This window comes from Nipponia nippon, unplaced genomic scaffold (assembly GCF_047370975.1).
Source record: "Nipponia nippon isolate SJK-2023a ecotype South Korea unplaced genomic scaffold, ASM4737097v1 scaffold_3, whole genome shotgun sequence".
NCBI classification, from domain to species: domain Eukaryota; kingdom Metazoa; phylum Chordata; class Aves; order Pelecaniformes; family Threskiornithidae; genus Nipponia; species Nipponia nippon.
The window spans coordinates 77280792-77295517 of record NW_028262347.1 but is presented as its reverse complement, the minus strand read 5'-3'; the positions used below and the strand labels follow the sequence as shown (position 1 = coordinate 77295517).

Here is a 14726-nt window from a genome sequence, read left to right as displayed (position 1 = left end):
GACAAGCAGCACCTGGGCTGTCTTTCCCACAAACCCAACTAGGAGTGCTGTTTGAGTTCTGCCCCAGGCCTCATCTGTACTGCTAGGTGGAGTGAGATTGGAGCTGCTGTAATACGAGGGATGAGCAGACAGTGGCCATGGTGCAGACTGTCCTCACTAACTGGCCACCAGCACTGTTGGGACAGGGTTGGTTTCTGCTGCCTAGTGACCACCAAACAAGGTAAGCTACTAAGTCAGCTCTGATGCCAGCCTGGAAAGTCCAGGGAGCAAGTCAGAATTGGCAGGAGATGTGCTGGGCCCCTGGGTGCTCAGGCCTGACCCCACCTGCAAGATGCCCCGTGCTGTAATGGAAGCTGTTACCCTGCCAGATACAGAGAGGTGGCACCCAAGAGACTGGGAAGAGGGGATCAGGATGAAGGGCTTATTATCTAAAATAACAGGTACGGGTATAAACCTGAGCACTGCAATGAGCAAGCGATGCGTGTTGCTGAAGAAGGTGGGCGTGTGCCCCCTTCCTTGCTCTCTCACCCTCCCTACGCATTGTGCTTGGGTTCCGAGCAAGGGCAGCAATGAGTCCCTAGTGCCCCGGCCTCCCGCTCTCTCTTCCGCGCGTCTCCTCAGCCTGCCATCTGCCCTCTTGGAAGCCGGGCCTTGGCGCTGCGGAGCCTAGTGCTGCGGGCTGAGCTCTCAGGTGACAGCCAGGGCGGCCGGCCCAGCGCTGCCCCAGCCCCAGCCGGCTGCCTCCCCTGGAGCGTGTTCCGTGCGGCGGCACGCCCGGAGCGGAGCGGAGAGGGGCTGCGAGGCGGGCGAGGCGAGGCCAGGCGGGCAGCCGTCCGGCGGCGGCTACGGCAGGCCGAGCGTTACCGGCCGCTGGCGCCGCGCGCTGCGGCTACCGCGCATGACATCACCGCGCAGGGAGCCCATGCGCCGCCGGGCCCCGCGCCCCCTCCCCGTGCGTGCGTGGGGGCGTGCCGGGGGCAGGGGCTGCCGAGCCGCGCCCGCCACCGCCCGCCCGCCCGCCCGCCCGCCGGAGCGCCCGCGGCCCCCGCACCTCGCCCCCCGCCCCCGCGGCCGGCAGGGAAGAGGATGGCGGAGAGCGAGGCCGAGACCCCCAGCACGCCCGGGGAGTTCGAGAGCAAGTACTTCGAGTACAATGGGGTGCGGCTGCCGCCCTTCTGCCGCGGGAAGATGGAGGAGATCGCCAATTTCCCGGTGAGGGACAGCGACGTCTGGATCGTCACCTACCCCAAATCAGGTAGGCGGACGGGCCCCGGCCCCCCTCCCTCCCTCCCTCCCCCGCCCGGGCTGGGGCTGCGCCTGAGGGGGTGGGCTGGCCGGCGGGGCGGCTTCTCCTCTCCCCCCGCTCGCTGGGCGGCCGGCGCGGGGAGGGGCGGGAGGCGCCCCCTCGGCCCCGGGCCCGCGGCGCCCTCCCCGCCCGGCAGCGGCGCGCAGCGGCGGCGGCGCCGCCGTGCCCCCGCGGGAGGCCGGGGCGAGGCCTGCGCCCTTCCGCCGCAGGCCTGTGCGGGGGAGGGGGGGGGGCTTCCCGTCAGGCCGGCGGCGCCCGGAGCCCGTCAGAGTTGGGGGGAGCGCCCGCCCCGGGTCCCGGGCACGGGTGGGGCGGCCCTGCCCTGGGGCGTAGCCGCCGGGTTTAGATAGAAGCCAGCGGCAGGTGCTGCCGCTGGAGGTCCTCGCCTCGGCGGTCCCGGTGCCTGCCAGCTGAACTGCTCGGGGGTGAAGGCGCTGCTCCAGGCAAGGGACGTCTCGCTCAGCGTAGATGTTGAATATCGGGAAGGTATATAGCGTGCATACGGATTCCTAATGCGGCGTCCAGGTTTGCTGTCCGCTCTACAGCCTTCCGTATTGCGCTCCCCAGGCCGCTCTGGGAGGACGTGTGCTCAAAGTACGTTCTTGCTGCGCTGTCTGAATTACCAGAAATGTCTCCTGTTAGCAGTGTAAGTGTGCATTTCTCCAGTAAACGCATCCTTTGGCTGTTTTATACCATTTGGGTGTCTGCTTTTGGTATCGTATTTCTTGATTTCTTACTCTCTCCGTTTCCAAGCAAAAATGTTTAAACAGAATTAACATGGATGTAGTGCTGCCTGCAAAGAGGCAGACAATATGGTAGCTTTGTAACCCACCTGGTAAATCCAGATAGACTCTATTAAGCGCATTTTTGAGTGACTTTTTTTTCCTGACAATAAGATGATCTCTTTCTAGAAAATTCAAAGTCCACTGGACGTAACAGATGTTAGCTCTGTAAATACCCTTGTAAAATGATGTTTCAGTATCATAGGATTCTGACTTATTTCATTGTTGTATGAATGGCTAATGCTTTTCAATTTCTTGGTGTGCTGCTTCAAACATATACACATTTTCTACAATGCAGCATCTATTATGTTATTTCTCAAGCAGTTTCAAATATTTCTCTTTACATCTTTTTGATCTTTCATTACTAATGATGCTGTTAAAGACTGGCTGGAGCTTGATAGCTGCATACGTTAGATAAGGGATAGTATGTAGACGGATGGCCCCCCAAATGCTAGGATTTGGAGCAGACAGCTACATCTTTATTCTTTTAAACTATTTTCTTAAAGATTTATAGCGTGTGGCAAGAACACTATTTAATTCTTTCAGTTTTAAGATTTCAGTTTTGCGAATCTGGGTTTACAATGTTTCTGTGTTAGTATCGCACCCCAACTTTGTATTGGTGGATCGTTAAATATCCTCAGCTAACCTCAGTTTTCAGCAGCCGGGCACAATATAGCGAATACATCAGCTGGCAATAGCTTAGTTTCAATGGCTATACAGTTGGCTGTGGAAAGCCAGCTTGCATAATCATATTTAATTTGCTGTTATTTTGTGAATATAGCAACATCCTATTAGGTCTCTTGGGGCCCCGGCTAAGGGCAGTGACAGTGAACTGTCCACTTACAAAGTTAGCAGCAGTACTTACTACAAGAGGATTTACTAATAGTCACTGTGGAAGAAGGAAAAGGAAGATTGAGAACTGGGGCACCAAAAGTGAAGGTACAGTCTTGTGTGGAGGAGCTGGGGGAACAGCCTTGGGATCAAAATAGGTGCCATAGTATTTTACTTGCCAGGAAAGAGAATACCTAGGTCTTGAGGAATCTCATGTCCTTGTCATGGGAATAGGCTCTAGACAATAATAATGCCTGCAAGCTCCACCTTTAGGTAGCCTGAAGTCTACTTGGAACTTGTTTTGTCAGCTGATCCTACGTGGCTTACAGCTTGATGCCTTATTTAGGGCCTCTGAATCAATTATCAAAGGGTCTGCTGACTAGGGACAGGCATGTCAGTAGAAATTAGGCTGCCCTAATATGGTTCCCATTGATTTAGCCAAGGTCATGCAGGAAGTCTACAGCAAAGCCAGAAATTAAATCCAGAACCCCAGGCTCCTCTGTATTACCTTAACTACAACTTCGTCTTCCTGTCTCTCAGTAGCATTGACAAAGATTTTTCTGTTTACTGGAGCTAATCAGAATTTTCATAATGTTGCTGTAATCAAAACAGTAGGTTTACAAAACAGATTTCATGCACAAAATATGATTATGTGGGGTGAAATACTTTGGCTTTTTTGGTAATCTTTAAAGGTAAAACATGGTTGGGACCACTTCTCTAGTTTCTGTTAATAAATTACATTTGAACAAAATTTCAAGAATATTTCTGACAACAGAATTTTAGGAAAAAGAAACATGCACCAATGTCAGTCAGGTTCAGTGGAAACCTTTGTTGTTGTTCTTAAGGAAATCGGTTTTGTTCAGTGTTTCACCAGCTCTCCATCTGCTCAGACTGTGCAAAATACACAAACAAGTCTGTCTGCTAGATGTGTGAGAGGCCAGAGCTTCTAGCTCTTACTGAGCCCTATGCTACAATCTAATAGCAGACGGCTTCATCAGTAGCTGTTGACCATATGTTGGTTTATCTGGCAAAGAAAATATCCAAGTGGCTTGTAGGGTCAGGACTGCTTCAGTAATCCTAGGGACTGATGAAATAGTATGTGTGCCATTTTGAAGACATTATACTCTGCAAGACTAGACAATACAGCTTTAAACATGTGAAATGGAGATAGTGCTTGGAAATAGTTAAGATATTGGTAAATTGGGAGGAAAAAGCTGGTCCAATAATGGTAGAAAACTGAATGTACCAGTGGCCTTACTGGAAATAATGTAATAAGCCTAATAGAAAATGACTCTGCTTTAATGTGATTTCCACTGATGGATGGCTAAATCATGACACTCCTTATATGTTTAATTATTCTTAACACCTGTGTCCAATGGTAACAGCTTTTGGGAGCTGCTGGACTAGGAGAAGCTTGTGCCTAAAACCCAGGGATTTATTTAGACATGTAAATATGTGAATGTGCATATATGCTTATACATATGCATATGGTAGAACTGTAATTACAGAAAACCTTTCTATCGTGATGCCTAATTTAAAATTAGGTGTGGTACTGCTCTTGAAGAAATTAAATCACAAGTTTCATCTTTCATGAAACTTCATAGTATAGAATGGGCAGGCTGAATGGGACACAGATTGACAGTAGCTGCAAATGTAAAATGGAATATCATTCTCCCTAGCATTAAATAATTGGAGCTCACGCAACAGATTGCTTCACAGATAAGATACAGATGCAACGTTCATAGGAAACACTGTGCCTCTGTCACAGCTTTCCTTGAACCCTCTCATACTGTGGCCTCTTGTACCCTACTTGAAAATTAAAATTCTCCTCTATGAACTTAAACTACAGAATTAACGAATAAGCAAATTCTTTCATGTCAGTCACCCCTTTCATTCCCTCAGTCACCATGCCAAGAGCTAGATTAGCTGTCTGTTCAGGTCAATGATTTCAGTGGAATTAAATCAGTCCCTAAAGTATAGTATTGAGTCCAGGTTCACTTTGTATTTTGCTGTGTCTTACGATGCTAACCCCTGACTGTACATGATCTGTCCATGTGCGTTACTCATAAGTGGTGTACAATAGCTCTCTTAATACCATCTTGTATCTGTTCTGAATGGATGTGCATTTTGCATTCTTGGGTCAAAGCCCACAAATTAATGCCTTTTGCAAAACTGGTAATTTGAGAAAGTGAGCTATTTACATTAATAATGAAGCTGTCTCTCCCACGTTGATTATTTTGCCAAATAATTTTTCTGGAGTTCTATGTGGGAAAATGTCAGTTGTTGGGCAAACATCAGCTTCAAGTCCAGGCAGTTCATGAGAACTCTTGCGTTTAGTGCCAGACAACAGGTCAGAAGAGCAAGTGCTGGATATGGCCTTTACCTGTCCGGAGGTGTTTTTTATAGATAGCATTTTGAATTTTCTTTGCAGCACTGGATTTTTATAACTACTCATTAGCTTGTAGGGAATATTATGGCTGACTCTAGGCTTTTGACTTAATGAAGTGCCAACAGTGAATTTGCAGATCAGTTCAAGGACAGCTTTCCTGTGTGTACATTCACTGAGTTCTCATCTTTCAAATTCTTTAATGCTTACCTCCGGTGTTATATGACATCAATCAGAGAAAGTTAAATTGAGTTGCCCATCATTTTATTTGCTTAAAAGATTCTGTATGTACAGAAGGTCATGCTTCTCATTGCATCTGTTGGTAAAGTACATTGCATGCATTGTGGGTTTTCTGTCTCCTCCTGTTCTTTGTGCCTCTCTCACTGCATGCATACCATTCTTTTATCCGCTTCCAGCACTCCTGAATCCAACATCTCCTTTTGCTGGGACACCAGTATGCCCCAGTCCCTTCCCCGGCTGATGGGAGGAGCTCTGTTCATTGCTCTGTCCTTCCTCTTTCTCTGCCACATGTCAGGGGCTCTGTCTGCGTTCTTCCATGGCCCATTTCCCTCATGCTATAATCATAGAATCACTTAGTTTGGAAAACACCTTTAAGATCATCAAGACCAACTGTAAACCTAACATTGCCAAGTCCATATCACCCTTCCTTCCTAAAACAGGCACCCTGCAGGACGCTCTTCCTATTAATCTTTCCATGCCAGGGACACTATGTGCCCCAGGCTTTTCTTCTGTTACGGGGAAACATTTGTTTGATCCATTGACCATTACAGCAGTGACAATCACAGCTGCTGGGCTGTGAACCAGATAGAGAGGGTACAATGTTAACCCCACTTTTCTTGTTTGTCTGATTATAAACTTCTGCTCATCAACATCTAGAATATTCTTTGATCAGACTCAGCACTCAAAAGTTACTACGCTTAAGGCAAAGGGAGACTTGAACCATTGGGGATGTAGACACACAGTTTTTCTTTGACTGTGAGATTAGTTTAAGGATTTCTTATCTCTGGCCTCTTCATCCGTCTTAGCTGTCTATGGGACCATGTTATAAAAATGTATTGGCAACATTTCTTGATTTAAGAAACACACCATAAAGAAAATGTACCAAATGACTATGTCTTGTGTGAAATGTTGCTTTGTTTGTCTTGTGCAATCTTACCCTTCATGTTTTCCTCAGACTATAAAAATCTCTTGGCAGGGATGTTATATTTATTGGCAAGGTTGGTTTCTGGTTCTTCTAAGTATTATTGTACTCCACAATAATACTCTTATTATTCAATATAAAGAGTATTATTGCTTGACTAAGGCTATGTGGCTACATGTGACATATGCTTGCAGGAGCGTCCTGCAGTCTAGGGACATCTGACCCACCAGCTAACTTATCTGCAGTTACCTGCCATAGCCATCAGTGAGTAGGTGACAGGTCTGCACAGAGCTACATCAATTGAGTATTATGTCAGGGAATCACTGTACCTGTGTCCTCTGTTACCTGCCTGTAAACAGTTATGGCTTGGTAAGTTGTACTTTTTTGGTGCCCTGGCTTGCTGCCTAACTGGCTAACACGTACTAGTAGCCTCTACGTGATGTGACAGACTGCTAAGCCTAAGCACAGGGAATCCAGTTCTTCCTACCTACCCAGATATGCATAGGTCCAACACTGCTGGCAGTCAGTCCTGATTTGCGCAGTCATAAATGAGAGGAGAATCAGGCTGAAAGGTTGTTCAAGGATGTGCCCAAGCTGTGGGAGTTTCCAGGCTGGGAGCTGTCAGACACAGTGGCATGAGGCAGCTGTGGTGGATTGCAGAAGTTTACCCTGGTAATGGCAAGTCTGAGATGGCCTTACGCCATTGTAGCTCAGGCTCCTCAGGGAACACTAGCATCTACATGGATATTTGCTAAATTAGTTGACTTCCCTTAATTTCCAGTGTTCTCATATGGAACTCCTCCCAAGAGTTTTGTTGGTATTATTTTGTAACAACAGTTTTGCAGTTACAAAAGAGCTAGATTCTGCTATTCTGGATTTATAGTCCTATTCTCTTTGCAGGATTTTGGTGCCTTGAGCTTAAAACATTTAAAGAATGAATGCAAATGTTACTGGCCCAGAGGCATGCCTCAAGAAATCATGAGGTGGGCTTAAAAATCAAGATATTTTTACACAAAATACATTTGTGATTCTTTTCCTTCGACCTCTGTTTCTTGAGGCAATATTATGCACGCTTACAAGCTCTTCCCTGTGACATGGAACGATAGGAAACCTCTGTTAGTTTTGTGAATGTGGATGAACAAGTTAATGTCTTGAAAATCAGAATATGATATTTAACTTTTTACAATAACATCACACTTACTTTGTTTCTCTGTCTTAAGTAATTTATAAATCTCAGAAATCATTCCATTTTAATGTGATATGAAAGTGTATCGGTTCTCATACCAACTGGCTGGAAAGAATGGACTTACGCAAAGAGAAAGGGAACAGCAAACTGCATTGGGTGATGGAGATGTGTTTTGTGAGCTGTTCTTTTAGGGACTGACGTACAGGGTCCATATTTGAATCTGATTTCATGCTCTTGGTGACTGAAGTCATCTTCCTTCCACCAATTAGAAGAGTAAATACTCTGCTTAAACTCACTCCATTGAGGACCACTCAGGTGCAGAAAATAACACCTGTAGTCAAGTGTTTGTGGGGGTTAGGGCCACTGGGTTCCTGTGCTTTGAAAGTCCTTTCGAAATGGGTCTATCTTTTGTTTTACTTATGTATAGCTCAAAATACCTTCTGGTATTGACTCAGTCTTAAATACTGCTAGGCAAAGAAATGATAAATACAAACATCAAATAATAAGTAATTGACGACAATGTTAAGTTTGCCACTGATGCATTTGACTTGATTTCAGTGGGAGTAGAATTGGATCGGTCCTTATGGGCCTCAAACAGGAAATAAAGGTGGAGAAGAAAAATCTGTTGTTAAGAAACTCGTTTTTGTTATCTAGCTAGCAGTGTTTCTCTCATGAACCTTTTATCAAACCAGTGAAGAGATGTTACTAGAGAAGGAACACAGTGTTCAGAAGAGGAAGAATTCTCTAGATACCTAATAGGTTTCGCTGGGTCTTTTGCAAATGTAACATAATTGCTTCCCTGCTGTGAAGTAGTGCAAAACTCAAGCAACTTGCTTTTTGAAAGCAGGGTCGGGGGGGGGGGGGGAAGAAAAAAGATTTTACCCTGTGTAAAAAGTGTATTCTGGACATGAGAAAGATGATAATGACCTCAAAGACGAAAGAATTAGAAAATTATGTACATCAGCCAAACCCAACAGCCAGTCATTCTCATTTCATGTTAATGCTCATCTTTCATAATGAAGATATTAATGAAAGGAAGCAAAATGCTTAAACATTGGACTGAATTTGGTTTAGCACACATCATTTTTCATTCTTATTATGCAGTCTTTTATTAAATGAAGACTTTCTCTTGTTCGGTACGGTAGGGATTCATACACCCTATGCTGAGGGGAAGGAACTACCCCCTGTATTGTCCCATCAGTGCCGCTTTAGAAGTGGTGCAAGGTTTGGTACACTGGGCATGTGATACGACTTTTTAGCTAGAGATTCTGTGACCTTGCATAAGTCATATAATCTTTTTGTCTACATTTTCCGCTGAAGGCATGTGGATGTATTTCTCTACCAGAATTTTTCATGTATGATGACAAGAAATTTTCCTGGACAAAGGGTGTCACCTACCATCTATACTATACTCTATATACCATCTATATTTTTATAGAGAAACTAGCAAATTACGGCTCTGAAATTGCTTTTAGCATCTAGGTATTAAAGCTGAGCACGTAATAATGCTAGTATGTAGGAATGTGTTTTTCTCCTCAGTGGCAGGGAGCAGCAGAGGATTAATAGCACCAAGCACCTAGCTTCTCATCACTTTGACTCTGTTCAGAGTTTCTGTAGCACCTTGGAGAATCCAGGAGGGTGGGGCACAAGAGCTGAAATGATTGTGGTTCTCTATACCAAAGCCTTTTGCAGACTGTTACAAAAGAAATGAACCATTTATGTCATGCATTAATCCTGTAATATATTGCAGATTAAGAAGCAAGAGAAGTGCTTTGCTGTGTGTGCATGCAGACAAGACAACGTGGCAGAGGAAACAGTCCATCATTATAACATCTCAGCCAAATTGGGCTGTAGGCTTAGGAAAGCCACTGTGAGGGGAGTGAAGGGGTACTGAGGAATGCCAGGAAGGAAGTATATCATGGGGCTGACAGTGTGTAGGGGAGGTTTAGCTCTTTAAGTCTGAGGCAGTGCCTGAGATAGTAAAGGATAAAAAGTAAAAGAAGGAGCACTGGAGAAAGAACTGAGGAGAGATTTTTGTCACTAAATGCCAAAATCCGTCTATAATATAAAAAATGCAAGCTGATTTCATATGTTTTTACCCACCTGCTGTTTATAGTGCAGGATGTGAAGGACATCATCCCTTATAAGGCTGCAAGTTCTAGATGATGTATAATGACATGGTGCTGAATTTGCCATTCACTGCATGAGTAATAAATTCATCTAAGCCAACAAAATGGGACAAGCGTGAAGCAGGTGAGATGAGAATCATGTTCAGAAGACACACACTGACTATACGTGCAGCAGTCCAGATTTGGCAGTACGTTGGCTGCTTTGCAGTGTCCTGTTGATGCAAGGCAATCATAAACCCAGGTTAACCATCCAGTTAAAAGCCTGTTTACTGCTGATCAGGGTTGCCAAAGTAGCACAGAACAGCCACAGGCATTGCTAAAATTGGATTGCTCAATGCATATATAGATGAAGTGCACATTAATGATCAGTGTCAGTGCTGCTATTGGATCACCAGGGCTTCCTATCAGAAATAGTGTGTTCTCTTCAAGGATTTTGCTGCAATACTGAGAAGACTCACGGTGATACAAATTGGCTGATCCCCTTTTATACTCCCAATTAGATCTATTTCCATTTCTAATTCTGAAGAGCAGCAATAGAAATAGAATAGAAGTGGCTGTAGTTTGCCTAAAACTGCAATTCAGCAGAGGGAATGACTGTGTGCTAAATAAGAGTGGGGGCATAGGTACCTTGCAAAGAATGGTTTTGCTTAGGGCAGCTATCATTTGAGGGGGATTCTGTTTGAGACAAAATGCTTTGCCCTGACCTTAGACAACCAACAGCTGACTAAACAGGCTGCGTAGTTTCGTGCATAGAGGGTAAACAATGTTTCTTGAAATGCTGAAACAAAAATGTGCTTTTTTTTTTTTTTTTGCATGTATGTCTCATCTGCAATGCTTTCACATTATACTATTGGTGTGCTGCCTTCTTGCAATTTAACCACCTAATACATGCAAATGCACATTAATGTGTAGGCAGATTTTGCCTAACAATTTTCCTGTAATCATTGTGCATGATGGAGCCCTGCTTTCCTGGAGATGGCTGCTAAACACCTGCCTGCCGATGGGAAGTAGTGAATGAATTCCTTGTTTTGCTTTGCTTGCGTATGCAGCTTTTGCTTTACCTATTAAACTGTTTATCTCAACCCACGAGTTTTCTCACTTTTATTCTTCTGATTCTCTCCCCCGTCCCACCGGGGGGGAGTGAGTGAGCGGCTGTGTCATGCTTAGTTGCTGGCTGGGGTTAAACCACAACAGTCTTAAAGAACCACCTGCAGAGTATTTTGTGTGAATGCATTCTAGTTTGTCCCAGGCAAAATTTGATAGGTGAGTTGATGCCAAAAATAGAAACTCCTTAAGCTAATTCAGCTGACTTAATTTTAAGTGAATTGGAGTAACTTCACACAAACTGCTCCATTGGTGATGCCATCTGGTGCAGGCATGATGAATGTCCATAGGCATGGACGTATTTTACCAGCCCAGCTAAAGCTTAGAGAAGAGTAAAATACTCTTCCCTTTGAATATCTGATACCAAGAAATACCAGCTACCAACCGATATCAGCTGTTAGTGAAAGACTTATGACAAAATTTGAGACACCTAGATATGATGAAATCACAGATGTGGAGACAAACATGAAGACACAGATCATGACTCATCAATTGAAGGCAAATAAAGACAAACCAGTGTCGTCTTGTTGTTTTTAATCCCTAGATTTTGAGCAATCTGTGGACCTGACTCAGTTCTTAGGGCTGTTAGTATACTGCTTACCTAGTCCTTGCTGCAGTGCATGTGAGGATGTTGTGACTTATTAAGAGGGACAGAAAAGAAACATTTTTAGCCCCAGCTGTCTTCAACAAGAGGTCTTTGCCTTGTGGACCCCTGCCTGCTGGGATAGATTGGGGTAGCCATGGGTTAGATGCAACGGTTAGGGAGTATGTGACTTTTGAGCTATTTTTCTTCTGATTTTTTTTAAAGTCTAAAGTAGGCAACATAGACAATCCAGTTATCTGCTTCACCATGGCTACACTAGTAAACATAACTGTGACAGAGGCTCTGACAGGCTGTCATCCATGCTATTTCCTTGCTAGGCAGCTCCCCGACAGTTTTGCTCTCCCCCAGACAGCGTGCTTCCCAGCATGGTGTGGGAGATAGCTGGAGCCAGGGACTGTTCCCAGGAAGCTGTGGATGAAGCTGCCTTGCTTTGGGAAATTGATCTCTCTGGATGTGGGTTTGGCTGTCCCACGTGTCCTCCCAGGCCCTGGTGTGTTTTATTTACTAGTGTTGCTCCAGCAGTAGGATCCAGCATGCTCAAAAGTGTCAGTAGGTCCTTTTCTCTGAGCTGCTTCTGTTGGTGTTAGGTGTGAAACATACTGCATCGCCTGCCTCGCTGTGTGGAAGTGGAGATGCCTCAACAGTTGGTGCCTGGTCTCACATGCGCTGTGGTCAATTCTGCACTTCTCATCCTGTCCTCTACTGAATAGTCAGTGTGCTAATAGAAAGGAGAATTAGGACTCAGGCCATTTTTTAAAAGTAGTACTAATGCATTAGCTGAAAATAACACTGTTTTGTAACCAGTTTATTAAAGCAGTGCTTTAGGATACTGTATTATACATAGTAGCAGTAATTCTATGGATAATACATGTGTGTAAACACTTCAGTGACAGCTTTTTTACCAAATAGGAAATACATTTTAGTCCTAAATAGAATATGGTTTTCATAGTTTCCTGCTTACGGCCTCTGGTGAAATGCATGCGAAACACAGGTCAGACCTAATGGACTAATTTCTGTGTTCTCTGATGTAAATCTAGTGAAAGACAAGCAGAATTTAGCCTATGTTTTAAAAGTCAGTAGCTGCAAGAGAAAAATAAACTGATTAATAAGTCTAAAAAGCCAACTCCCTGCTTACTGAATGTTACTAGAAATCATGCAGTTAACGCTTGTTTTAAATCCGATCTTATTTAAGCTGCCGCCATCAGTTTCAGAAGATCTGGATTCAGTTTCCTCATGTTGCACACTCCCTTGGCTGCTTGCTATTGAACTTAGGGGCATTTAGGCCAGGTAAAAGGGGCATTAGCCTTAGAGGATGAGTATTCAGTCCTTTTTGAAAATCAGGCCCTCTAATACATATTTAATTGGGCAGTCAAAAATGTTGGCAACATAACGTCACAATTTCAGCCTTTATTCTGAATCCTAGGTCTCATCTAGGAACAGAAGAATTGGAAAATATGGTGTCAAGGTGTATACATTATTTTTATTATTAAAACCCTAATTGATAATGAAAATCCCTATTCTTAAGCCGGTTGGAATTCCAAGATGTAGGAGAACTAGAACATGCAGACCTCAAGAGAAGATATTTTTATGGTTTGGAAATTGTTTTCTTCTAATGGAAAAATCTAATTTTCCCTCCACTGTTGTAGGGTGAAGATGAATCTGTCATACTTACCTGCAGATATACACTGAAATTGGTGAAAGGGGAATAAGCTTGCAGGCAATTAGATGAACTATGAGGAGAACTGCTTTACAGCACTTGCTAGGCCAATCTGACAGCTTCAGCAGCCCTCATTTTTAATGAGCACTTAAATCTACCAATGCTATAAAAAAATTATGAGTCATAATGGGTCCATTGCATTGTATTAGCTGAAACTTGATCAAGCATTTGTAGACCAAAGTACAACTAATTGGGAGTGCTAGAAAACTGTTAATAGTAACATGAGTATTTCTTCATTTTATTTTTCCATGTGGTTTCCAAACAAGGGGTGAATAAAAGGGGTATACTAAAGACCTTTGCCTCCTCAAGCTGCAGGTTTTTCCCATGTTAGCTGATACAGAGGGGAGAAAGTTGAAATAAACTACATTAGAAACCATGCAGGGAAGCAAAATTTCGCAGGAAATTTTCTGGTTTTATATCTGCCACTTCACTTTGAACAAATCTGTGCGGTTCAGTAGCTGCATGGGAGTGTGCCAGTGGCCAGAAAGTAGTGAGAGCAGCCAGAGAACAGCTGCAGTAAAGAATATTTCTCCCTCCTACAGAGAATAAATTTGATGTCAAAAGGCATCTAATGCATAGAAACAGAAAGGAGTAGCTGTGGTGTTTCAAAGTTTTGGCTATCTTGCTGTGCGGTCTGGTTGCTGATGCAGCACTTACTGCTAAGCAGAGGCAGTATAGCCGTGAACTGACTTTGCTATTGTTGCTGAGGCATTGGCCATGAAAAAGGGTACAAATGAAGAGTTCACATTCATCATAGAGGCTGCTGTAGGGGCGATAGGATTCTTAATGAGTCCTGATTTCCGTGCATTGTTAGGCATCACGGAAAAGGACAGTGCAGCCCAACTAGCACACTTTCAAACTGCTGTGACTTGGGTTGCTTTTGTACATGTTCTTATGCAGAGTAGAAATGCAGGTTCACGGATAATTTAAAAGGCTCTCCTAAAAAACTGCAAATTCTGGCAGTAGCTTATCAATGCTGTTTCCCATCCCATCTCTTTCCAGGTATTGTGTGATAAACTGGAACACTCTGTTTTCTCCTGAGGCGTTGTATGGACTAACACAGCATGTCAGGGAAGAGCATTTCTCGGGTACAATGCACTGAAGTTCCTCAGAATCTGACTGGCTCCATTTTAGTTGGAATTGGATAAACACAAATGAATTCTGTATCTGTTTTGGCAATATGACCTTGGAGGCAGCAGGGCCAGCAGTCTTCCTCCAGGATAAAATGTGGATCTGCTGCAGCTGGAAGAAGGAAGGGTAGAATTGCTGGGTACTTAAGAATGTTGTATCTGGTGCCTCATGCCCAAAGGCTGACAGATTGATCTTGTTTGTGTACTCTTTCTGTACCATCCCAAGTGTGGAGTGCACATACATGTGCATGCATTCAGCAACGCAAGGAGAAAATGATGGAAAATACTGGAGATACACAAGATCCACTGATTGTCTCCAAGAAAAACCTTGGCTTCATATGCATACATGCCAGCTTTTCCACTTAGTCACCTAATCCTTTAATTTTACT

At 44.2% G+C, this 14726-nt stretch overlaps 1 protein-coding gene across 2 annotated transcripts in view; it reads left to right on the top strand.

Moving 5' to 3' along the window:
* The first annotated feature begins 1018 nt into the window (after window positions 1-1018).
* SULT4A1 (sulfotransferase family 4A member 1) overlaps window positions 1019-14726 on the top strand; it is a 30101-nt gene continuing 16393 nt past the window's right edge. For both annotated transcript variants that reach the window (XR_015706744.1, XM_087767031.1), the window contains exon 1: window positions 1019-1255. Coding sequence is in view for 1 of the 2 variants with exons in the window: in XM_087767031.1 (XP_087623157.1) it covers window positions 1087-1255 (169 nt within the window). In the remaining variant the exon portion in view is untranslated. The remainder of the gene's footprint in view (window positions 1256-14726) is intronic.